At 36.7% G+C, this 25125-nt stretch overlaps 1 protein-coding gene across 1 annotated transcript in view; it reads left to right on the top strand.

The window, feature by feature from the left end:
* The window catches only part of METTL25 (methyltransferase like 25), a 126315-nt gene that overhangs the window by 75246 nt on the left and 25944 nt on the right, over positions 1–25125 (top strand). Inside the window, exon 8 of the mRNA XM_059402388.1 lies at positions 1032–1105. Coding sequence (XP_059258371.1) covers positions 1032–1105 — 74 coding nt within the window. The remainder of the gene's footprint in view (positions 1–1031; positions 1106–25125) is intronic.

Genomic DNA, 25125 nt, shown 5'->3' with positions numbered 1-25125 from the left:
TCTTCCGCCATACTCTCTTCCCTTTGGAAAACCTTCACGGACACCTGATCCTAACCTTTCCAAAGAACAAAAAGTATGCCCTTTCAAACTCTAGAGTAGCCAGTGCTATGACCTTTCAGACCTCAGACATATTTTTAGACATGTCCTTAGTTAGAATAGTACCTTCTCTTTCAGGTGTGAATTCTAAGTGATACTATCTCTGTTCTACCGCCATTAGGACAAATCCATGTTCTCTTCTCTTGTGCACTTATGCTCCCTGACTGCTCTCTTACAGGCTCCAGTAATGATTTGGTGATCCTGAAAGTTTATTTCCACATTTTATTTTTTTTAATTTTTTATTAATATATAATATATTATTTGCCCCAAGGGTACAGGTCTGTAAAGGCTTATACATTTCACAGCACTCACCATAGCATATACCCTCCGCAATGTCCATAATTCCACCACCCTATCCCTATCCCCTTCACCCCCAGCAACCCTCAGTTTGTTTTGTGAGATTAAGAGCGTCTTATGGTTTGTCTCCCTCCCGATCCCATCTTGTTTCCTTTTTTCCTTCCCTACCCCCCAAAACCCTCTGCCCTGCCTCTCAAATTCCTCATATCAGAGAGATCATATGATAATTTTCTTTCTCTGACTGATTTCACTGAGCATAATACCCTCTAGTTCCACCCATGTTGTTGCAAATTGGAAGATTTCATTTCTTTTGATGGTTGCATAGTATTCCATCGTATTTCCACATTTCAAATTGAACGGCACTCCATTTGAGCCATTAGCTCATTTTTCTTTAATTTTGCTTTTTCTTCCTCATTCACTGCCATTTCTCTTATAGTTTCTTCTATTTTCCTGCAGAATCACTTCCTCAGTGAGTATTAGTCTCAGGGTTTTAATGTAACTTAGAAAAATTTTTAAAGTATCCTCTGTTTTGCAACAAAGTCAGGTTTCTAACATTCACTTATGGTCCTGATTCTCTAGTATTGATTCGATTTATGTTTTTTGTTTCTCGTGCTCATATGTATTTACATTTTTTTCAGCTGCCTACTGAATCTCTCTTCTTTCGAGCCGTCCTTCAGGATATTATTAAAGAATGCTATGGCATCACCAAATGGTATGAAAATTTTAATAAGAGTAACTGTGTTGTCTTGTAAGTGAAGTGACTTTTAGCCCAGGTGAATTTATTCAGGGTCTCTATTACTGGTAGAAGAAGCTTTGAATCTAAGCATAATGTCAGTAGTAATAAAGAAGTATGCAGCAACTGTATCTTAGGTTAATCATTATTAAAGTGGGGACTCTAATGATTCCTTTTTGTTCTGAAAAGTTGGTGTCATGATAAAGTAGTCTGTGTCTATTGTAATTTAGAATTTTAGAAGCACTGAAATGTTATATGTAAGTAATTCATTGTATAGACAAAGAGTCAGGGATGGGAGAATTTTTCCATAATACATTGGTTCAGTAACTGTTATACTCAAGCTTACATTTGCAATTCTGGCAAATTTCAACAATATGCTCTTGCTAATTACAATTTTAGGATTCTGATAACCATTTGGTTGCAATAGGATTACTCTTCAAGTTAAAATAGGACAATTTTGGGGCACCTGGGTGGCTCAGTCGTTAAGCATGTGCCTTTGGCTCAGGTCATGATCCCAGGGTCCTGGGATTGAGCCCCACATCGGGCTCCCTGCTCGGTGGGAAGCCTTCTTCTCCCTCTCCCTCTGCTGCTCCTCTTGCTTGTGTTCCCTCTCTCGCTGTGTCTCTCTCTGTCAAATAAATAAAATCTTTAAAAAGTAAAATAAAATAAAATAAAATAGGACAATTTTAAGGTTCTCGAAAACAAATTCGTACCTATTAACAGAGATAGAAACTACTTTTAGATTAGTTATTATTTCTCTGTAAGAGAGAAAATAACCTTTTTTTACTGATAGAAATTGTGACATATAAATACATACATACATTAGTTTAAACTATCATTTCTATGTAGATAACTCCCAGAACTGATTACAGACTCCATGTCCTTTCCCATGTTTACCAATCTTCAGAATTGTCTACAAGTGAATTTCTTATGCTTTCCTGCGAAGTAGTTCTTTCTCTGGAGTTCACCACAAGATACCAGCCTGCTTGAAAAAAGTCACATAATTTTGCAAATTTATGTCCACTCAAATATTGACTGTCTGCCTCTTTTGAGACCTCAAATCTCTTTATAATTTTTTTATTGTCCTAATGACAACTTAAAATTGTCTCCATTCTTTTGTGAATCTTTCTTCTCACTTGAAAATTGAATACCCTCCAGCCCTCCATGTTCCTGCCTTCTTTGACTACTCAGAAGATAGATAATATGTATTATAAGACTTCTTTCATTCCAGAGCCTGACTGACCTTTCAGTCACATTTGACCATTTGATAATTGGTTTTTTTCCAAACGCTTGTCCTCTTCTCTTCCATTAAGTTGCATTCTGAGTTTCTTTTTCCTGCTGTGCACAGTCTTCTATTTAATGAAAGATTCTTCCTCTTACTTGTCTCCTATGTACAGCTAGACATTGTCTAATATATATATATTTATTATGTTATGTTAGTCTATCATTACAGTCCATCATTAGTTTTTGATGTAGTGTTCCATGATTCGTTGTTTGTGTATAACACCTAGTGCCCCATGCAATACATGCCCTCCTTATACCTATCACCAGGCTAACCTATCCCCCGACCCCTCTCCTCTCCAAAACCCTCAGTTTGTTTCTTGGAGTCCATAGCCTCTCATCATTCATTTCCCCTTCGGATTTCCCCCCTTCATTTCTCCCTTCCTTCTCCTAATGCCCACCATGCTATTTGTTATGTTCCACAAATAAGTGAAACTGAATGATAATTGACTTTCTCTGCTCCACTTATTTCACTTAGCATAATCTTCTCCAGTCCCATCCATGTTGATGCAAAAGTTGGGTATTCATCCTTTCTGATGGCTGAGTAATATTCCATTGTATATATGGACCACATCTTCTTTATCCATTCATGTATTGAAAGGCATCTTGGCTCTTTCCAAAGTTTGGCTGTTGTGGCCATTGCTGTTATAAACATTGGGGTACATATGGCCCTTCTTTTCACTGCATCTGTATCTTTGAGGTAAATACCCAGCAGTGCAATTGCTGGGTCATAGGGTAGCACTATTTTTAATTTTTTGAGGAAAGGCCACACTGTTTTCCAAAGTGCCTATACCAGCTTGTATTCCCACTAACAGCCTAATAGAGTTTCCCTTTCTCCACAGCCTCCAACACTTGTTGTTTCTTGCCTTTTCAATTTTTGCTGTTCTAACTAGTGTAAGGTGGTATCTCAATGTGGTTTTGATTTGAATTTCCCTAATGACTGATAATGATGAACATTTTTTCATTTGTATGTCTGTTAGCCATTTGTATGTCTTATTTGGAGAAATGTCTGTTCATGTCTTCCGTCCATTTTTTTAACTTGGTTATTTGGTTTTGGGTGTTGAGTTTGAGAAGTTCTTTATAGATCCTGGATATCAGCCCTTTATCTGTAGTGTCATTTGCAAATACTGTCTCTCATTCTGTGGGTTGCCTCTTTGTTTTGTGGACTGTTTCCTTTGCTGTGCAGAAGGTTTTTAAAGTTGATTTTCGCTTTTGTTTCCCTTTCCTTTGGAGATGTATCTTGAAAGAAGCCGTTGTGGCTGATGTCGAAGAGGTTACTGCCTATGTTCTACTCTAGGATTTTGATAGATTCCTGTCTCACACTGAGGTCTTTCATCCATTTTGAGTTTATCTTTGTGTATGGTGTAAGAGAATGGTCAAGTTTCATTCTTCTATACATTGCTATCCAATTTTCCCAGCACCATTTATTGAAAAGTCTGTCTTTTTTCCATTAGATATTTTTTCCTGTTTTGTCAAAGATAATTTGACCATGGAGTTGGGGGTCCATATCTCAGCTCTCTATTCTGTTCCATTGGTTTATGTGTCTGTTTTTGTGCCACTACCATGCTGTCTTGGTGGTCACAGCTTTGTAATATAGCTTAAAATCAGACAACATGATGCCCCCAGCTTTGTTTTTCCTTTTCCACATTTCCTTGGTGATTCGGGGTCTTTTCTGTTTCCATACAAATGTTAAGATTGTTCTAGCACTTTGAAAAATGCTATTGGTATTTTGATCGTGTTGGCATTGAAAGTGTAGATTGCTCTGAGCAGCATTGACATTTTAACAATGTTTATTCTTCTGATCCATGAGCATGGAATGTTTTTCCATCTTTTTGTGTCTTCTTCAGTCTCTTTAATGAGCATTCTGTAGTTCCTATAGTATAGTTCATATAGTTTCTTTGGTTTATTTCAAGGTATCTTACATTTTTTGTGCTGTTATAAATGGAATCGATTCTCTAATTGCTCTTTGTACAGTTACATTTTTAACTTCTAAGAAATCAACTGATTTCTTACTTGATTGTATCCTGCCACATTACTGAATTGCTGTATGAGTTCTAGTAATTTAGGGGTGAAGTCTTTGGGGTTTTCCACATAAAGTATCATGTTATCTGTGAAGAGACAGAGTTTGACTTCTTCTTTGCCAATCTGAATACCTTTTATTTCTTTTTGTTGTCTGATTGCTGTTGCTAGGACCTCTAGTACTATGTTGAATAATAGTGGCGAGAGTGGGCACCCTTGTCATGTTTCTGATCTTAAGAGAAAAAGCTCTCAGCTTTTCCCCATTGAGAACAATATTTGCTGTGGGTTTTTCATAAAACTTTTATGAAGTTGAGGAATGTTTCCTCTATCTCTGTACTCTGAATAGTTTTAATCAGGAAAGGATGCTGTATTTTGTCAGATGTTTTCTCTGTATCAATTGAGAGGACCATGTCGTTCTCCTCTCTTCTTTTATTTATGTGTTTTATCACATTGATTGATTTGCAAATGTTAAACCACTTTTGCATCCCAGGGATAAATCCCACCTAGTCTGGTGGGTAATCCTTTTAATGTACTGTTGGATCCTATCATCTAGGATTTTGTTGATAATTTTGGCATCCATATTCATCAAGGATATTCGTCTAAAATTCTCCTTTCTGATGGGGTCTTTCTCTGGTTTGGAGATCAAGGTAATGCTGGCCTCACAGAATGAGTCTGGAAATTTTCTTTCTGTTTCTATTTTTTTAAACAGTTTCAGGAGAATAGATATTATTTCTTCTACAAATGTTTGGTAGAATTCCCCAGGGAATCCATCAAGTCCTAGATTCTTGTCTTTTGGTAGATTTTTGATCACTGCTTCAATCTTGTTACTGGTTATTGGTCTATTCAGGTTGTTCATTTCTTCCTGTGTCAGTCTTGGTAGTTTATAGGTTTCTGGGACTGCATCCATTTCTTCCAGGTTGCTTAATTTATTGGCATATAGCAGTTGATAATAATTTCTAATAATTGTTTTTCTTTTCTTGGTGTTAGTCATGATCTCTCCCCCTTTTATTCATAATTTTATTAATTTGGGTCCTTTCTGTTTTCTTTTGGATAAGCCTGGCCAGTGGTTTATTGATCTTATTAATTCTTTCAAAGAACCAGCTTCTAGTCTTCTTGATGTGTTCTACTGTTTTCCAGTTTCTAATTCATTGATCTCTGCTCTAATCTTAATTATTTCCCTTCTTGGGTATGGGTTAGGCTTAATTTGTTGTTGATTCTCCAAATCTTTAAGATGTAATGATAGTTTGCTTATTCGGGATTTTTCTGTTTTTTTTGAGTGAGGCTTGGGTGGCTATGTATTTCCCCCTTAGGACCACCTTTGCTGTATCCCATAGGTTTGGACTGATGTGTCTTTGTTCTCATTGGTTTCCATTAAGTTATTCTTGATTTCCTGGTTAACCCAAACATTCTTGAGCAGAATGGTCTTTAGCTTCCAAGTGTTTGAATTTCTTCCAAACTTTTTCTTGTGATTGAGTTCCAGTTTCAAAGCATTGTGGTCTGAGAATATACAGGGAATAATCTGTCTTTTGTTATACCTTGAGACCTGATATGTGACCCAGTATGTGGTCTGTTCTAGAGAAAGTTCCATGTGTGCTTGAATATTCTGCACACAAGGAACTTTGGGTGGGATATTCTGTATACATCTGTGAAGTCCATCTGGTCAAGTGTGTCATTCAAAGCTTTTGTTTCTTTGTTGATTTTCTGCTTAGATGATCTGTCTGTTGCTGAGAGTCATGTGTTGAGGTCTCCTACAATTAACATATTATTATCAGTATGTCTCTTTATTTTGGTTAACAGTTGGCTTATGTAGTTGGCTGCTCCCATGTTGGGGGCATAGATATTTACAATTGTTAGATCTTCTTGTTGGATAGACCCTTTAAGAATGGTATAGTATTCTTCTATATCTCTAACTATAGTCTTTAGTTTAAAATCTAATGTCTGATGTAAGAATTGCTACCCCAGGTTTCTTTTGAGGTCTGTTGGCATGAAAGATGGTTCTCCATCCCTTCACTTTAAGTCTGGATGTATCTTTAGCTTCAAAATGAGTCTCTTGTAGACGGCATATAAATGGGTCCTGTCTTTATCCAGTCTGCAACCCTCTGCCATTTTATGGGAGCATTTAGGCCTTTCACATTGAGAGTGATTATTGAAAGATACGATTTTATTGTCATTATGTTGCCTGTGAAGCCTTTGTTTCTATAGATTACGTTCTCTAATATTTTTATACTCAGTGTCTGTCTCTTAATAATATTTCCTCTTTCTCTTACGAGTTTCCCTCACAACTGATATCTTTTTTTTTTTTAAGATTTTATTTATTTATTTGACAGAGAGATCACAAGTAGTCAGAGAGGCAGGCGGCCGAGGGGGTGGGGAGCAGGCTCCCCGCCAAGCAGAGAGCCCGAAGCAGGGCTCGATCTCAGGACCCTGAGATTATGACCTGAGCCAAAGACAGAAGCCCAATGCACTGAGCCACCCAGGCGCCCCCACAACTGATATATTGAATAAAGTATACATTCTTACCACTTTACTTAAGTACCTTACCTATACATCAGATTCAGCGTATCTGAAAGTGAACTCCCCACCATTTCTAGTCCTCTTTCTTTCTTATCTTGACTTCTTTTGTTAAACCTAGGAATGCCATGACCATTATCAAGCTTTGTAAATCTCTGTTATATTTAATTTTATTCTTCCATCATCAGACCAAATAGTCTCATTACTTGCCAAGACTTACACATTGTTATTCTTTCAATCTGGCAACTAATTTTTTATATGACAGACAGCCTGTTAGGTTCTAGATCCATAGGATCTTTTTCCACAGAGAAGTATTTTGTATTCTAGTCAGGATAGCATGTGCAAAAGACAAAGACAGTGATAGAAATCCACTTCCAGTAATGACAGACTAGATCATTAGAATCCATCCTGAGAAAAGTAAAAAACATTGAAGGGGTGTGTGTGTGTGTGTGTGTGTGTATTTGTTTTTAATTGGTTTGAGAACATCAAAGACCAATCAAGAGAGTTAATTTACAGGGCAGGGAGTGATTTCACCAAGATTGCAACACAGGTTGTTCTTCACTTTGTTCCCCCTCATGAGAACAACTAGCAGCTAGCAGCTCTTAAAAAATATGACACCACTGAAAAAATCCTGGAACATGGGGGTGAGGCCAAAGCACCTCCCTGTACCTCAGAGACCAAGAGAGACTCATCAGAAGGGCAAGAGAAGCAGCTACATGCTGACTACATTGCTTCTCCCCTCAAGCCAGTGTAGCCAGCATATGGAGAGTTCTCCCCTGAGCCTCTCGTTCCTCCAGTAGGAAAAGAACCCAGGGGCACAGCCACCCGACCAGCATTGGGGGTTACTTTGTGAAAGCCCATATTCTGATCTTGCCCCACAGTTATTGCAGGGAAGTCTGTGGGGGCTTAACCCCTGATAATTTTACTGAGATGGAGAAGGAGGAAAGGGGTTGCAATAGTCAGCACATGGATATTGGCGGACCAGGTTCATACCTGTAGTGCCCAAGTAATAATCCCAATTGGTGGATTTGCTCATCTGCAGAACCAAGTCAGGGGCTCACTCTGACCAGGAAACTCAGTGGGATGCATGCACCTCTGACTGATTCATATCCTTGGATGAGAAGTTTTGCCATCTGTAGAGCCTGGTTTGCCCCTTTGAGAGTATCTTTTAGTGCCATCTGACCATAAGTGTTGGTGATAACATCTGGAAGCTCAGTGGCACTCCAGCCAGGAGACAGGCTGGCAGAGCTGATTAACCCCAGAGCAAATCCAGTACCAAGTATGAAGGATTGATTTATTAGGCACAGACAGGAAGATTAATTTGGCCAAGGGTTAAGGTAGCTCTCAGTCCCTCCCAACTGGAGAACCTATTCGGGAATAGTAGAATATTGGAAAATTTGGAGAGTAGTTTGGAGTAGCCTCTTCCCTCTTGCCTAGTTAAGGGAGTTGACAGATAACATCACTATGGAATGTGTCTTTTTGACCCATCTGAACAAAAGGGCTGGCAGCAGCTCCAGGAAGGTGTGTAGTCTAGCAATGCTTGAGTCTAGAGAAAGGCAAAGCCAGTAGTTTACAAAGCAAAGCAAGTGGCCCTCTTCAGCTAGGGAACTTGGGGTGTGGATTGGCTTGAGTTAAGACAGCAAAGAGCTTTCCCAACTTTAGAGAACACTGAATGGTAACCACTAAACTCCAGGGAACTCCAGAGCTCTCCCAACTTTAAAGTTGCTTCTCCCGCTGCACCTGGACAAGGAATCTAATTCATAGACCCACTCGTTGCTGAATACAGCCTTCAGCTTGTCCAACCAGGAAACACACAGAAAGCTACATAGCCCATTCAACAGCCCTACTTCTAGAGGCACTTGAACAGAGATTACTGCCCATGTCATCCTTTAGCTGCAGAATCAAACCAGTAACATCACCTGACTAGGGAATTCAGTGCACACTCTGGCCTGATTTGGGCCCCCAAACAATGGGCTATATAGGCCCTGGGTCTTATCCTGCTTCCCTGCCATGGCAAGGAAGTTAATGATAGCCCCATATACTACTAACCATCTATTTAGCATGACTAGAGAATCCAGGCAACCATGGAGTCCATTCCATAGCCTCATACAGTAGAGAACCAAGCCAACATTTCTATCCAACTATTCTCAAGCAGAGGCATACTCCCCATCCTCAGAGCTTGAATAGTTGCCTCACCCCAAAATAGACCATAATAGCAGTCCGTGCTACCTGTGGATGTTACCAGTAGACAATCCCAGAAAGCCAAATTGAGCTGAGTAATAAATGGTCTCTATCAAAGAAAATCTTTGAAGTGAAAGAGGAGCCCAATTACTCCAGTGCTCAAATACCAACATAAAGAATCAAGGGTCATGAAAAATCAGATAAATATACCACCAAAGGAAACTAGTAAAGTTCCAGTAAGTGATCTTAAAGAAATGGAGATCTAGCAAAAAAGAATTCAGAGTAATCCTCTTAAGGAAATCTAGTGAATTACAAGAAAACACAAACAAATAAAAACAAATTCAGAATACAGTGCATGAACAAAATGAGAATTTTGACAAGGAAAAATCAGCCATTAAAAAAAAAAAAAAATTCTAGAGTTGAAAAGTACAGAAGACCCTTAAACAACATGGGTTTGAACTTCACAGATTCACTTATACAGATTTTTTTTGATAATACAGTATAGTACTATAAACATATTTTCCTTATGACTTTCTTAACATTTTTTTCTCTAGCTTTATTGTAATATGGTACACAATACATATAAGATATGTATTGATCGACTGTTTATAAGTACGGCTTCAGTCAATAGTAGACTATTAGTAGTTATGTTTTAGGGGAATCAAAAGTTATACATGGATTTTCAACTACATGGAAGTTCAATATCCTTAACCCATGGCATTCAAGGGTCTACCGTATGATAATTGAATGGAAGAATTTCATAGAGAGTTTCAATAGTAGACTTGTTCATACAGAAGGAAGAATCAGTGACCTAGAGGATAGGGCATTAAAAATTACCCAGTCAGAGAAGCAAAAAGTGAAAAGAATGAAGAAACCCTATGGCAAAATGGGACACATTGAAAAGAAACAGTGTTAGTATTGTAAGTATTCCAGATCAGAAACAAAGGGACAGAAAGTATATTTAAGGCAACAATGGCTGAAAACTTCTCAAACCTGGAGCGAGAAAAGGACATCCTTATCCCTAAGATCCAAGGGAATTCATATAGATTGAACCCAGGTGGCAGTACAAGACATAATTAAGTTGTCAAAAGTCAAAGACAAAGAATTTTAAGAGCAATAAGAGAAGAGAGGGGTTATATACAAGTTAAAGCCTCTGATAAGAATGTTGGCAGATTTCTCAGCAGAAACTTTCCAGGCTAAAAGAATGGAATGATGTATGGAAAATATTGAAAAAAAGAAAAGAATTATGAAACAAGAATTCTATACCTAGAAAAGCTGTTCATCAGAAACAAAGAAGGGATCAAGTCTTTTCTGAACAAACAAAGCTGAAGGAGCTCTTTACCACTAGACTTGCCTCATAAGGAATGCTAAATAAGAGTTCTTTGAATGGAAGTATAGGAATATTAAATCATAAAAATATAGTATAAACCATTGATAATGATAAATATAATATAGTTATATAGTTATATATATATAATATCGTTATATTCTGCAATATAGTAATAAAGGTGCATAGTTCACTTAAAACTCCAGTTTAAAAGTTTAAAAACTAACCACAACTACTATAATAATGTTATTAGTTACACAACATAAAAAGATTTAAATTGTAACAAAAGGAAAATGTATGTTGGGGAGAAGAAATGAAAGTGTAGAGTTTGTGATTTCTATTGAAACTAAGTTGTTCCCAATTTAAAATAGGGTGTTATAAGTTTAAGAGGTGTGTCATGGTAACCACAAGGAAGAATCCTGTAATAATTGCATAAAAGAACACAATGAAGAATTCAAAGCATACAGATACCAAAAGACATCAAAATAAAAGACAGCAGGAGAAAAAACAAGGAACAAAACAACCATAAAATGTCTACAAAACAACCATAATATGTTAACAAAATGTCAGTGGTAATTACCTGTCAATAATTACTTTAGAGTGAACATGAGTGAAATTCTCCAATTGAATGAAAAATGGGTTAAATTCTCCAGTTGAAAAATATAGAGTAGTTGACTCTATTAAAAAAAAAACAAAAATAAGCCAAGATCCAACAAAACGTTGCCTATAAGAGATTCACTTTCACCTTAAAATACCCATAAACTGAGTGAAGGGATGAAAAGATAATTCAAGCAAATAGTAATCAAAAGGAAGCAGAGGTAGCCATACTTACAACAGACAAAATAGACTTTAAAATAAAAATTGTAAAAATAGACACCCTCATTGTCACTTATATAATGATAAAAGATCTAACAGTTGTAAATCTTTTAAACCAAAAAGATTTAACAGTTGTAAATATTTATGTGCCCAATATTGGAGCATGTAAATATATAAAGCCAAAATTAACAGAGCTAAAAGGAAAAATGAATAGTAATACCAGAATAGTTGGAAACTTTTAACATCCCACTCTCAATACTGGCTACATCATTCAGACAGAGAAGCAATAAGAAAACAGAAGATTTGAACATTCTAGACCAAATGGACTTAACAGACGTGTATAGAACATTCTGTTCATCAATAGCAAAATACACATACTTTTCAAGTGCACATGAACATCTTCTCGAGTAGATCATATGTTAGGCCACAAAACAAGACTTAGCAAATTCAAGAAGATTGAAATCATACCAACTGTATACTCTGACCCCAATGGCATAAAATTAAAAATCTGAAAATTAAAAACTGGAAAGTTCACAAATACATGAAAATTAGTGAAAAAGAAGATATTAAAATGTTTCTTGAAACAAATAAAAATGGGAATACATCACATACCAGATCTTACGGGATACAGAAAAAACAGTCTAAAAGGAAAGTTCTTAGCAATAAATGCCTACATTAAGCAGCAAGAAAGAAGGGGGGAGGGAGAAGAAAAAAAAAAAAACAAGAAAGATCCCAAACACCCTAACTCTGTGACTTAAGGAACTATAAAAAGAAGAACAAATTGAGCCCAAAGTTATAAGAAAAGTCATAAACATTAGAAACAAATGAACTAGAGAATAGAAAAAGAATAAAAGAGATTACCCAAACTGAGAGTTGGTTCTTTGAAAAGGTAAGCCAAATTGACAAACCAGTTTTTTGAGGGGGAGATTGAGAGAACATGAGCAGGAAGTTGGGGAGGTAGAAGGAGAGAGAGAATCTTAAATAGGTTCCATGCACAGGGCAGATCGGGGCTTAATCTCATGACCCTGAAATCATTACCTGAGCCAAAATCAAGAGTCAGACACTTAACTGAGCCACCTTCACACCCTCAAAATTGACAAACCTTTAACTAGAGTAACCAAGGAAAAAAGAGAAAGGACCCAAATCAGTAAAAATTAAAAAAAAGGAAGAAGTGGCAACAGAAACAGAAGTTGCATGAGGTCAGCCCCTTGAAACCAGAAGTGGCAAGGAGAGGGATTGTCCCCTGAAGACTCTAGGAAGCAGCCCTGCCCCCACCTCGATGGTGATCAGCAGTACCAACAGCATGAGCACAAACAAGCAGAGGACACCAGCGGCTGCGGCTTTGTTTCTGGGACTCCTGGTGGACGTGGGTATCTGAGGGCATCTATGGTTCCTCCATTACAGCTAAATCTTCCAAAAGCAGCAGTGGATGGAAAGAAGTTTTAACTCTGAGTGAATACAAAAAGGACTCTTCTGAAAACGTTCCTTTTACTACACACCGTAGCCAGGCGAAGATAGTGGTGCTTTTTTTATTCTCTCATTCTCATAAAAACCTAGACAATAATTGGACAATTCACGGGGATAAACTTGGATTCTCCCTTTCTATCTTAATCTACTTCGTGAGAGGAAAGAGGAAGAAAAATGCTCTCCTTCTATTGTATTTATGTTTTGTATTGCTGTTATCCAATAAGATAAAAATAATTCAAGTTTTGTAAAAAATTTTTTATAGGCATTGTCCTATGGTTTAAAAATAAAAATGACATAAAAATAATATAATAGAAAATTTAAAAAAATTATAAATGAAAAAGGAGGCATTGCAACTGATTCAAAGATCAAAAGAGACTACTATGACAACTATATGCCAACAACTGGACAACTTGGAAAATGGAAAAGGTCTTATAAACACACAATTTATGAAGACTGAATCAGGAAGAAATACAAAGTCTCAATAGACTAATTACCAGTAAGAAGATTGAATCAGTAATTGGAACCTCTCAATGAAGAAAGCCCCAGAACCAACTGTCTTCACTGATGATGTTTAAGAAACATTTATTTATTTATTTATTTATTTTCAAAGATTTTATTTGTGTATGTATTTGAGAAAGAGAGCATATGCACAAGTGGACACACGTGTGTGTCAGGGGCAGGGCAGAGGGAGAGAGAGAATCCCAGGTAATTCCGTGTTGAGCACGGAGCTAGATGCAGGGTGTGATCCCACTACCCTGGAACCATCACCTGAGTCTAAACCAAGAGTCAGAAGTCTAACAAGCTGAGTCAACCAGGTGCCCCTTTCCTGAAACATTTAAAGAAGAATTAGCATCAGTTATTCTCAAACTTTTATAAAATATCCAAAAAGGGAGAATATTCCCAAACTTATTTTATGAGCCTAGCATTATCCTGATAACAAAACCAGAAAAAAGACACTGTTGAAAAGAATCGTACTTGCCAATATCCCTGATGAGTATAGGTATAAAAATTCTCAATAAAATACTACCAAACCAAATTCTGTAGCCATTCAAAGGACCAGTCACCATGATCAAGTGATTTATCCTCTGGATAGAAGCATGGCTCAAAATATGCAATTCAATTGATGTGATATATTAATAGAACAGAAGAGCCATTATCATTTAAATAGACACAGAAAACACATTTGACACAATTCAGCATCCAATTATGATAAAACTGTCAACAAGTTCAGCATGGAAGGCATTTATTTCAGCATAACGAAAGCATTTATTTCAACATAATAAAGGCCATAGAGGGCAAACCCACAGCTAATATCATACTCAGTGGTGAAAGGTAGAAAGCTTTTCTGCTAATATCAGGAATAAAAAAACGATGCCCACTCTCACCATTCCTGTTCAACATGGTAATGGAAGTACTAGTTAGAGCAGTCAAGCAAGAAAAAGATGGAAAAGGAATCAGAATTGGGAAGGAAAAAGTAAAATTGTCTCTATTTGCAAGTGACATTTTATGTATAAAAAATCCTAATGATTCAGTGAAAGAAACTGAATTCAATAAAGTTGCAGAATACAAATTAACATATAAAAATCAGTAGTGTTTCTCAACCCTAACAATAAATTTTCTAAAAAAGAATTAAAGAAACTTAGGGAAATGCAAATACAGCAACAGCAAAAACAACAAAATAGTTAGGAATAAATTTAACCAAGAGGGTGAAAGATCTCTACTCTGAAAACTACAAAACACTGATGAAAGAAGTCAAGATGACAAGTCAAGTCAAGACACAAATAAATGAAAAGCTATCCATTGTCCATAGATTGGAAGAATAGTGTGAAAATGTAAATACTACCAAAAGCCATTTAGAGTCAGTGCATCCCCTATCAAGATCCCAATGACTTAAAAATAAAAAAGAAAGAAAGAAAGAAAAAGAAAAAAAAAAACCTCCTAAGATATATGTGGAACCACAAAATACCCTGAGTAGCCAGAGAATTCCTGAGAAAGAATAACAAAGCAGGAGAGATCATACTACCTAATTTCAAGCTGTACTCATCACAGCAGGATGGTACTGGCATAAAAACAGACCAACAGACCAATAGACCAATGGAACAGATTTGAGAGCCCAGAAATAAACAGAAGCATATATAGTCAATTAATATTTCACAAAGGAGCCAGGAATACCCAATGGAGAAAAGACAGTCTCTTCAGTAAATTGTGCTGGGATAACTGGGATATTCACACATAAAAGAATGAAACTGGACCCATATCTTAAACCACTCACAAAAATTAACTCAAAATGGCTTAAAGACGTAAATGTAAAACCTGAAACCATGAAAGTCCTGTAACAAAACATAGGAATAAAGGTCCTTGACATGGGTGTTGATGATGATTTTTTTAGTTATGACACCTAAAGTACAAACAACAAAATAAAAAAAAAAATGAGCAAATGAGACTACATCAAACTAAAAAAACTTCTGCACAGCAAAATAAACCATCTACAAAGTGGAAAAAAAAAAAAAAAGCAACCTACGGAATGGGAAAATATATGTGTAAACTATATATCTGTTACATGAAGAACCCATACAACTTGATGACAGCAATAACAATTTTTTTAAGATCTATTCATATATTTATTTATTTGACAGAGAGATCACGAGTAGGCAGAGAGGCAGGCAGAGGGGGCAGTGGCGTGGGGGAGGCAGGCTCCCTGCTGAGCAGAGAACCCTGTGTGGGGCTCAATCCCAGGACCCTGAGATCATGACCTGAGCCAAAGGCAGAGGCTTAACCCACTGAGCCACACAGGCGCCCCAGCAATAACAAAATTCTTAATGGACAAAGGGCCTGAATAGACATTTCTCCAAAGGTAGATGAAAGACCAACAAGTACATGGAAAAGATGTTTAACATCACTAGTCATTAGGGAAATGGAAATTAAAACCACAATGAGATTGGGGTGCCTGAGGTGGCTCAGTCAGTTAAATGTCCGACTTGGTTTGGGCTCAGTTCATGATGTCAGGGTCGTGAGATCAAGCTCTACGTCAGCTCCATGCACAGTGCAGAGTCTCCTTGAGTTTCTCTCTCTCCAACTCTCTATCCCCTTCCCTTGCTCGCTCGCTCTCTCTCAAATAAATAAATCTTTACTAAAGAAAGCCACAGAGAGATCCCCTCACACCTGTTAGAATGGCCATCATTAAAAAGATAAGAGATAGCATGTTGGTGTGGATACAGAGAAAAGGAAATCCTTGTGCACTGTGGTGGAATTATGAATTGGTACAACCACTGTTGAAAACAATATAGAGAATCCTCAAATATTCAAAAATAAAATTACCAAATGATTCAGCATTTTCACCTTCGGTAATATATCGGAAATAAATGAATATACTAACTCAAAAAGATATCTGCACCCCCCATGTTCATTGCATCATTATTTACCATAGCTAAGATATAAACAATCTAAGTGTGCTTCGATGGATGAAAGCATAATGGAATGTTACTCAGCCAGTATAAAATGAGGAAATCTTACCATATGCAACAACATGAGTGAACCTTGAGGGCATTATGCTAAGTGAAATAAGACAGGAAAGGACAAGTATTGTATGATCTCACTCATATGTGGCATCTCAAAACAAAAACAAATATAAAGAGAAATCCCTGAATTCATAGAAAGATATATCGTTACCAGGGGCAGAGGATGGGGGATGGGGAGATGGAGAGAGGTGACCGTAAGGTACAAACTTTAGGTTATAAGATAAATAAGTACAACACAATGGCTATGGGTAACACTGCTATATGATATATAGAAATGTTAAGAAAGTAAATCCTAAGAGTGCTCATCCTAAGAAAATTTTTTTCCTTTTTTTAAATGTTCCTATATGAGAAGATGTATGTTAGAGCTGAACCTTTGTGGTAATTTTTTCATAATATATATAAATCAAACCATCATGCTATACACCTTAAACTTGTATGCTAATTATTTCCCAATAAAACTAGGGAAAAAATATAAGTTCTGTGTTTATGTAGGTACTTGAATTTCACCATGTATCTTACAAAATTTATTCGTACTTGAAGTGAATCCTTTTCTGGGACACTTGGAAAAAAATCAGGCCTCTGTATATTGTTAAGTCAAAATTAGATGTTAAAATACTTCTTATTAGTGGAAAACAACAACAACAAACTACAGGGCAAATACCTTGAAGAAGTTAGGAATCAAGAGAGATAAGCCCAGCTTCTAGGGCTGCATTTCCCCAGAAGCATCTGCCAATTCTTGAAAAGGTAGCTGTCTGTCTTAACAGTTAACAAAGTAGACAGAGAAAGTGAGTACAACTTTCAGTAGAGTAATGGTTAAAAGTTAAAGTTCATGGCCTGCCCTAGGAGGAGGACTCCATATGCCAGGCACACCGCTCATATCTTGAGTTAGGTCCACAGTATGAGTAAAGATGAGCTATAAATAAAACTGCTCTAAAATGCTCTAAAGCCCCACTTGGAATTATCTGAAGCTGTGATTAAAGTATTTCAGAGTACTACTTTCTCTAGCTATCTACTATTGGCAAACCTGCTCTGGACAAAAATAATATAAATCTAGGCCAGTATCACTATAGTTTGCTATATATAGCATTTGGCAAGCAACCCAAAATAACCAGCCATATGATGAAATAGAACATGACCAAAAACCAAGGTAAACTACACGCAATGTAGTTTGGACTCATTAGAGTTCAGAGAAAAGCTTAAAATAACAACTTGAGAAACTTCCATTTTGGGAAAATGGAATAGATATACAGTTTTCTGTTTTTCCTGGTAACTATAATTAGAAATCTAGAACTATCAATAAAACCTAAGAAGACTCTGAAAGAATCTTCGAGAGAATAAGGCAAACTAGCTCAAGATCTCAGGACCCAAGAAACAGTATAGTGGGAGTTCCTGGGTTTTCTTTTTATCTTTTTTTTTTTTTTTTAGTTATGTTTAATTAGCCACTGTATAGTACATCATTAGTTTTTGATGTAGTGTTCAGTGATTCATTAGTTACACATAACACCCACTTTTTTTTGCCTTAAAAAAACTTTATATTGGAACTGAAGTAAACTGCAATCCAGAAATGCTATGGGCATTTTAAAAACAAACAAACAAAAATGAACAAACAAATAAAGCCCTAGTAAAAAACCTTCTCTTTCCAGCCAAAGGACCAGGAAAGAGGGAGGCACAGGAAAACCTTTGACAGGCCTACCATATTGCAGCCAGAAACCAAATAAAACACTGTGGCCCCCCTCTCACCCATGTCAACAAAGGCAAAATGGAAAGGCTAGACTCCCATTCTTTCCACACTATAATGAGGTTCCTGAACATCACTTGTGGAATGGTGTCAGAGAAGGCCAAGTAGGAAACTAGGATTTCCTCCCCAGCAGGTGGTAACAAGCACCCCACCAGGTGGTAACAAGCACCCCACCACAGCTGCCACAATGTCAGAGACCATGTGGGAATTTGAACTTCCTGCCCACCCAGCAATAAAAAGGTGTTAACACTCTTTCCCCACTAGTGTGGCATCAGAGAAGGCCTAGTAGAGAGGATTTTCACCATTGCCCAGGAGCTACACAGCCACCCTTACCAGAGCATCAGTGGAGAAGATGTGGGAAGCTGGAACTCCTAGCACTAATAAGGTGTCAGAAGAGGCGGGGTTATCTTGACACAAAACTTGTGTATAAATGTTTACTGCAGCTTTATTCATAACATTCCAAACTGAAAACAACCCAGATGCCCTTCAACAGGTAGATGCTTAAACAGCACTAATCGATATCATGGAATACTATCCAGCAATAAAAAGGAATGTGCTATTAATATAACAACCTGGATGAAACTACAAAAAATGTTTTGAAAAAAAGTCCAGTCTTGGGTGGTATATACTGTGTGATTCTGTTTAAATAACTCTCTTGAAGTGACAAAATTATAGAAATGGAGAAGAGGTTAGTTGTTTCTGGGGAAGAAGGAGTGAGATGGATGGGAATGGGGTGTGCTATAAAACAGCAACATGAGTGATCCTTGTGGTGATGGAAATGTTCCTAAACTTCACAGCATTGATGTCAGTATCCTGGTTGTGATACTGTACTATCATTTTGCAAGATGTTACCATTTTGAGACATTTCAGGAGACCAGATAAAGGGAATAACAGTCTCTTTGAATTCTCTTCTATAATTGCATGTGAATCTACAATTAAACATTTTTATTAAAAAACTACCTGAGGCCCATGCACCTGAATGTTTATAGCAGCAGTGTCCATAATAGCCCAACTATGGAAAGAACCTAGATGTCCATCAACAGATGAATGGTTAAAGAAGGTGTGGTGTATATATATACAATGGGACATTATGCAGCTATCAAAAAACCCTGAAATCTTGCTGTTTGCAATTACGTGAATGGAACTAGAGGGTATTTAGCTAAGCAAAATAGTCAGAGGAAGACAATTATATTGTCTTCTGATATGAGGAATTTGAGAAACAAAACAGAGGATCATAGGGGAAGGGAGGGAAAAATGAAACAAGATGAAACCCGAAAGGAAGAGAAACCATAAGAGACTCTTAGTCTCAGGAAACAAACTGAGGGTTGCCAGAGAGGAGGGGGTTGGGTGGGATGTGGTGGCTGGATGTTGGATGTTGGGGAGGGTATGTGCTATAGTGAACACTGTGAATTGTGTAAGACTGACAAATCAAAGACCTGTATCCCTGAAACAAATAATACATTATATGTTAATTTAAAAAAAAAACTTTAAAAAAAACTACTTAAAATTTATGTTGAAATAAAAATATTTTGTCAGACGGCCAAAACACGCAAAAAAAATACCCCAGGTGAAAATTCTGCAACTGAAAAATAAAATAATTGAAATTAAGAAATCCGTGGGTGGTATTAATAGTATTATAGACACAGCTGAAGAAATTATAGTAAACTGGAAGACAGGTCAGAAGAGAACATTTACAGTGAAGCAAGAAGAAACAAAAAGATGGAGAATACAGTGAATAGCCTTCACAGGCATGTTAGTTGCCATTTGAGAAAAAAGAAAAGAGCAAATAGGGCATTAGTAATAGTAAGGATATTCCAATATTGGAAAAATATCCATGAGTCCAAGAGATTTAAGAAGTACACTAATCCCTTGGGGCACCTGGATGGCTCAGTTGGTTAAGCGTCTGTCTTCCTTTGGCTGAGGTCAGGATCCAAGGGTCCTGGGATCAAGCCCCACATTGGGCTCCCTGCTCAGTGAGGAGTCTGCTTCTTTCTCTCACTCTCCCTCTGTGCGCTCGCTCTCTCTCTCTCTCTGTCAAATGAATAAAATCTTTTTAAAAAGAAGTACAGTAACCCTGTGGAGAAATGAATAGAGAAATGCAATTAAACAGCAGGATATCAAAATCCAGAACACTGACAACACTAAATGCTAGAAAGGATATGGAACAATAAGAACTTGCATTCATTGCTGGTGGGAATGCAAAATGAGAGCCACTTTGGAAGGGTTTGGTAGTTTCTTATAAAACTAAACCTACACTTACCGTATGATGCAGTAATCACACTCGTTATGTTTACCCAAAGGAGTTGAAAACATGTCCCCACAAAAATCTTCACACTGGTGTTTATAGCAACTTTATTCATAATTTCCCAAACTTGAATGCAACCAAGATATCCTTTAGTAGGAAAATAAATTAACTGGGGTACATCTAGACAGTGTAACATTATTGTGTACACTGTTGTGTGTACAATGTAACATGGAAAGAAAAAAAAGAGGTATGATGCCATGAAGACATGGAAGATACTTAAATATATATTGCTAAGTGAAAGAAACCAATCTGAGAAGGCTATATACTTTAGAATTCCAATCATATGACATTCTGGAAAGGGCAAAACTATGGAGAGAATAAAAATGTCAGGGCTCAGGGTAGGATGAAGGATGAACAAATGAAATACAGAGGATTTTTAGGGCAGTGAAAATCCATATCATAATGATGGATACATGTCATACATGTGTCAAGAAAGAGGCATGGGGGTACCTGACCAGATACCAGAGTTAATGGTTAACCAACATGATCATTTAGTGCTGGGAGAGCTAAATTCTTGCAACAGTGAGGCCATCCTTAAAAATGAATATGCTTTGGGAACACAAGAGACTTTTTTTTTGGATGTTACTAGTTGAGAGGGGATTCTTAAATAGATGGAGAAATATGTTCATGAATTTAAAAAACTTAGTGTTATAAAAATGTCAGCACTTCACAAAGTGATAGCTAGATTGTTGCAATTCAGTATATCTAATGAATATCTCCAAAGTTTATTAGTGTGTGTATGCATGTGTATTTGTGTGTGTTATGGAATTTGTAAGTTGTTTCAGAATACACGTGAGAGAGCTAAATAGCAAGTAAAGCCAAGACATTACTGAAGAAGAAAAACAAGATTGAGAAACTTGTCTTACCCAAATAACAGCATTTTATTTTTTTAAACAATAGTGATTTAGATGATTGCCTTTTTGGCTTGCTGGTGGAGCTAATAGTGCAAAACAAACCCTTTGTTATATCATTTTTTATCATTAGAAGAAAGAGTAGTCATTAAATGGTGCTAGGACAGTAGTTACTTATACAGTTATATTAGTTTCTTTTGATGCTATAACATAGTTCCACAAAATTAGTGACTTAAAATCACATAAATTTATTATCTAGCCCCCTGGAGGTCAGAAGTCCAAAGTCAGTTTCACTGTGCGACAATCAGGTAACTTCAAGGCTGCATTTCTTCTGGGGGCTCTAAGGGATAATCCATTTCTTTACCTTTGACAGCTCTTAGAGGGAGCCTGCATACTTTGGCTCATGGTTCCTTCTTCAGTCTTCAAAGCGCAGAGCTTAGCATCTTTAAATCTTTCTGTAATTCTGACATTCTTTCTGTCTCCCTCTTCCACTTTAAAGGATCCTTGAAATTACCCTGTGTCACCAGGATAATCCAGGATTCTCTATCTTAAAGTCAGCAGATTAGAAAATTTAATTACATCTGCAACCTTAATTTCTCTTTTCATGTAATATATACATAGGTCCTGGGGAATGGAATGTGGACATCTTTGGTAGACTATGATTCTGCTCACTAAACACACACAAAAAAATTAGAACTCTTACTTTACAATAAATCAATTCATAGTGGATTAAAATTTAACTATAAAAGGCAATTCTACAGTACTTTTAGAAGACAGTTTTGAAGAATAGTTTTATGACCTTGAGATAGGGGAAGGAAGCAAATCTTGAAAGATTAAAAATTCAATAACATTAATATGTTTTCAAAGATTTTATTTATTTATTTGAGAAAGAGTGTGCACACAAGAGAGAACACAAATGAAGGTGGGGCAAGAGACAAAGGGAAAGGGATAAGCAGACTCCCTGTTGACTCAATCCCAGGATGCTGGAATCATGACCAGAGCTAAAGGCAGATGCCTAACCAACTGAGCTTCCCAGGCACCCTTCAATCACATTAATATTAAGAACTTCTGTTTTCAGATGTCATAGAAAGAGTGGAAAGAAAAGTGACCACAGATAGAAACTATTTGCAAGTACTATAATTAGAAAAAGACTAATAGTTAAAACACATAAATAATTCCTGCAAATTTATGGAACATTAATTTATGTTAAAGAAAAATAGTGAAAAGACTTGATTAGTCCATTCATAAAGATGACACCCAATGGGTACATAGGATAAGGTGCCCAATCTTATTTAGTAATCAGGATAATTTAAAATGAAACCACGAAAGGATATTCTCTTAATAACCATGTGATATTTTGATTTGTAATAAGAAATATACATTTGGTCTTCATCCCTGTTCCTGGCACAGAACTCCTAAAACCCTTGTAAATTCATAAGTGATAAGGATACTTAGAGCATCTTTTGTTCTATGAAATAACTCTTGAGTGAGCTTCTGGATGATTTTTTTTTTTTTAAGATTTTATTTATTTATTTGTCAGAGAGAGAGAGCAAGAGCAAGCACAGGCAGAGTGGCAGGCAGAGTCAGAGGGAAAAGCAGGCTCCCTGTGGAACAAGGAGCCTGATGTGGGACTCGATCCCAGGACGCTGGGATCATGACCTGAGCCGAAGGCAGCTGCTTAACCAACTGAGCCACCCAGGCGTCCCTGGATGATTCTTGGTATGGGACTGGTCACCATAAAAGCCAATCCATGATTAGAAGCTTGAAGACTTCAGACTTCCACCTCTTCTCTAGAAAGGGAAGAGGGACTGGAAATGGAATTAATAATTGACCATGCCTATGTGAGGAAACCTCCAAAGAATTCCAGTAGTGTAGGGTATAGAGAGCTCTTAGGTTGGTGAACATGACATCCACCTACAAGGAAAATGATGCTCTCAAATTCCATAGGAACAGAAGTACTTATGCTTGAAACTGTCCCAGATCTCGCCATATGCATCTCTTTCTCTGGCAATCCATCTGTATTTTTTGTCATATGCTTTAGTAAACTGGCAGATGTGAGTGTTTTCTTGGGTTCTGTGAACTGTTCTAGGAAATAACTGGATCCAAGGGGGAGGGGAAACTCATGGGAACCCAAAGTTTCTAGCTAGGTTGGACAGACATTGTAAGTAACTTCGCTAACTACTACTTGCAGTTGGCATCTGAAGTGGGAGGCAATATAGTAGGACTGAGTCCTTAACCTATGGGATCAATACTCTCTCTAGGTAGATAGTGCCAGAATTGATTTGAATTGTAGAATACCCAGCTGGTGCTGTGGAACTGCTTGGAAAACACACATGTCCAGTGTCAAAAGCATTGTGAGTGTGCTCTTACAGAAGCAAAGAGTTGAGAGAGTAAAGAAGAAAAACAAATGGATAATTTAGGTATTTCTAATTAAAACCATTAAATAAGCAAAAATTTAGAAGATTGACATTATCAAACAATAGCAAGAATGTAGAGCAACTAGAATTGCTGGTGAGAGGGAAAAATGTTTTTAGTCTTTTAGAAAACAAGTTAGCACTACCCAGTAAAGCTGAAAATGCATAGTTGCCTAGTTTTATCTACTAATGTTGAAAATACTGTCTCAGCAGTTCTAAGTATATATCCTAGAAACTCTTGTACATGTGCTCCCAGAGATTTCTACAAGAATGATCAATAGCAATATTTATAAGAGCAAAAATCTAGGAACCTAAAGTTATTAATAAGAAAATGAATAAATTGTATTAGAATACTATGCCACAGTGAAAATAAATTAAGTACAACTACATGCATCAGTGTAGATGAATCATGTGAATATAAAAGTCATAGTAAAACTTCTATAAAATGGTTCCATTTGTATAATTCAAACAAGCACAACTGTATAGTTATTTAGGAACATAAATATATGGATAAACAGTCAAGAAAAATATAAGAATGATAAACACAAACAAGATTCAGTATTGTAGTTTCTTATGGGAGAGGGGACATTTGAGTAGACAGGGAGATGAGACAGAGAAGACAAGGGGTCCAGAAATGTATCCTGGTAATGTTCTACTTTTTAGTTTGGTATTGGGTACAAGAGTTCATTTTACTGACATTCTTTGTACTTTTATAAGTATTTTATAAATACATGTTTGTGTTCAATAACAATAACATTTTAATTTTTTATTAGGCTAAACCCCAGGCTTAGTTGAGCAACAAGTTACAATAGATACTCATAGTATCTATTATAGTCCCTTCATTATAGTGATAAGAAAAACTAAGATACAAGTGGTTAAAAGCTTGCCTAAAGTCATACATCCTGAAAAACTAGTAATAGGACTAAGTTCATAGTCCATAAGTATTTTCACTATCCCATACTTCTTTTTAATTTACATTTTTTGGAATATTTTTAATAAGATTTGAGTTGCATAGATCTTTTTATTAGGATTGTAAACCAAAGTTAACTTGAGTGGAATCTCTGTCCAGCAAATGTACTCAAGTCAACCACATTAACAAAATGAAGTCTAAAAATCATATGATGATCTCAGTAGGTGCAGCAAAAATATTTGACAAAATTGAACATCCATTTTTGATAAAAGCTCTTGACAGAATAGGTATAGAGGAGACGTTCCTCAATGTAATAAAGGGCATATATGTATGATAAACTTACAGCTAATAATCATACTCAATAGTAAAAAGCTTAGATCTTTTCCTCTAAGATGAGGAATAAGACAAAGATGCCCACTTTCAGTACTTTTATTCAGTATTTATTCACTTTTATAGTATTAGAATTCCTAGCCAGAGATGTAAGGCAAGAAAAAGAAATAAAGACACCCAAATTGGAAAGGAAGAAGTAGAACTGCCACAATTTGCAGATGGCATGATTTTATACAGAGAAAACTCTAAAGAGTCCACCGAAAAACTGTAAGAACTAATAAATGAATTCAGTATCATGCTGTCTTGATGATCACTGCTTTGTAGTAAAGCT

This window comes from Mustela nigripes, chromosome 6 (genome assembly GCF_022355385.1).
Source record: "Mustela nigripes isolate SB6536 chromosome 6, MUSNIG.SB6536, whole genome shotgun sequence".
In the NCBI taxonomy this organism is placed as follows: Eukaryota; Metazoa; Chordata; class Mammalia; order Carnivora; family Mustelidae; genus Mustela; species Mustela nigripes.
The sequence above is the reverse complement of the archived record's forward strand: the minus strand, read 5'-3'. Positions and strand labels throughout refer to the sequence as shown.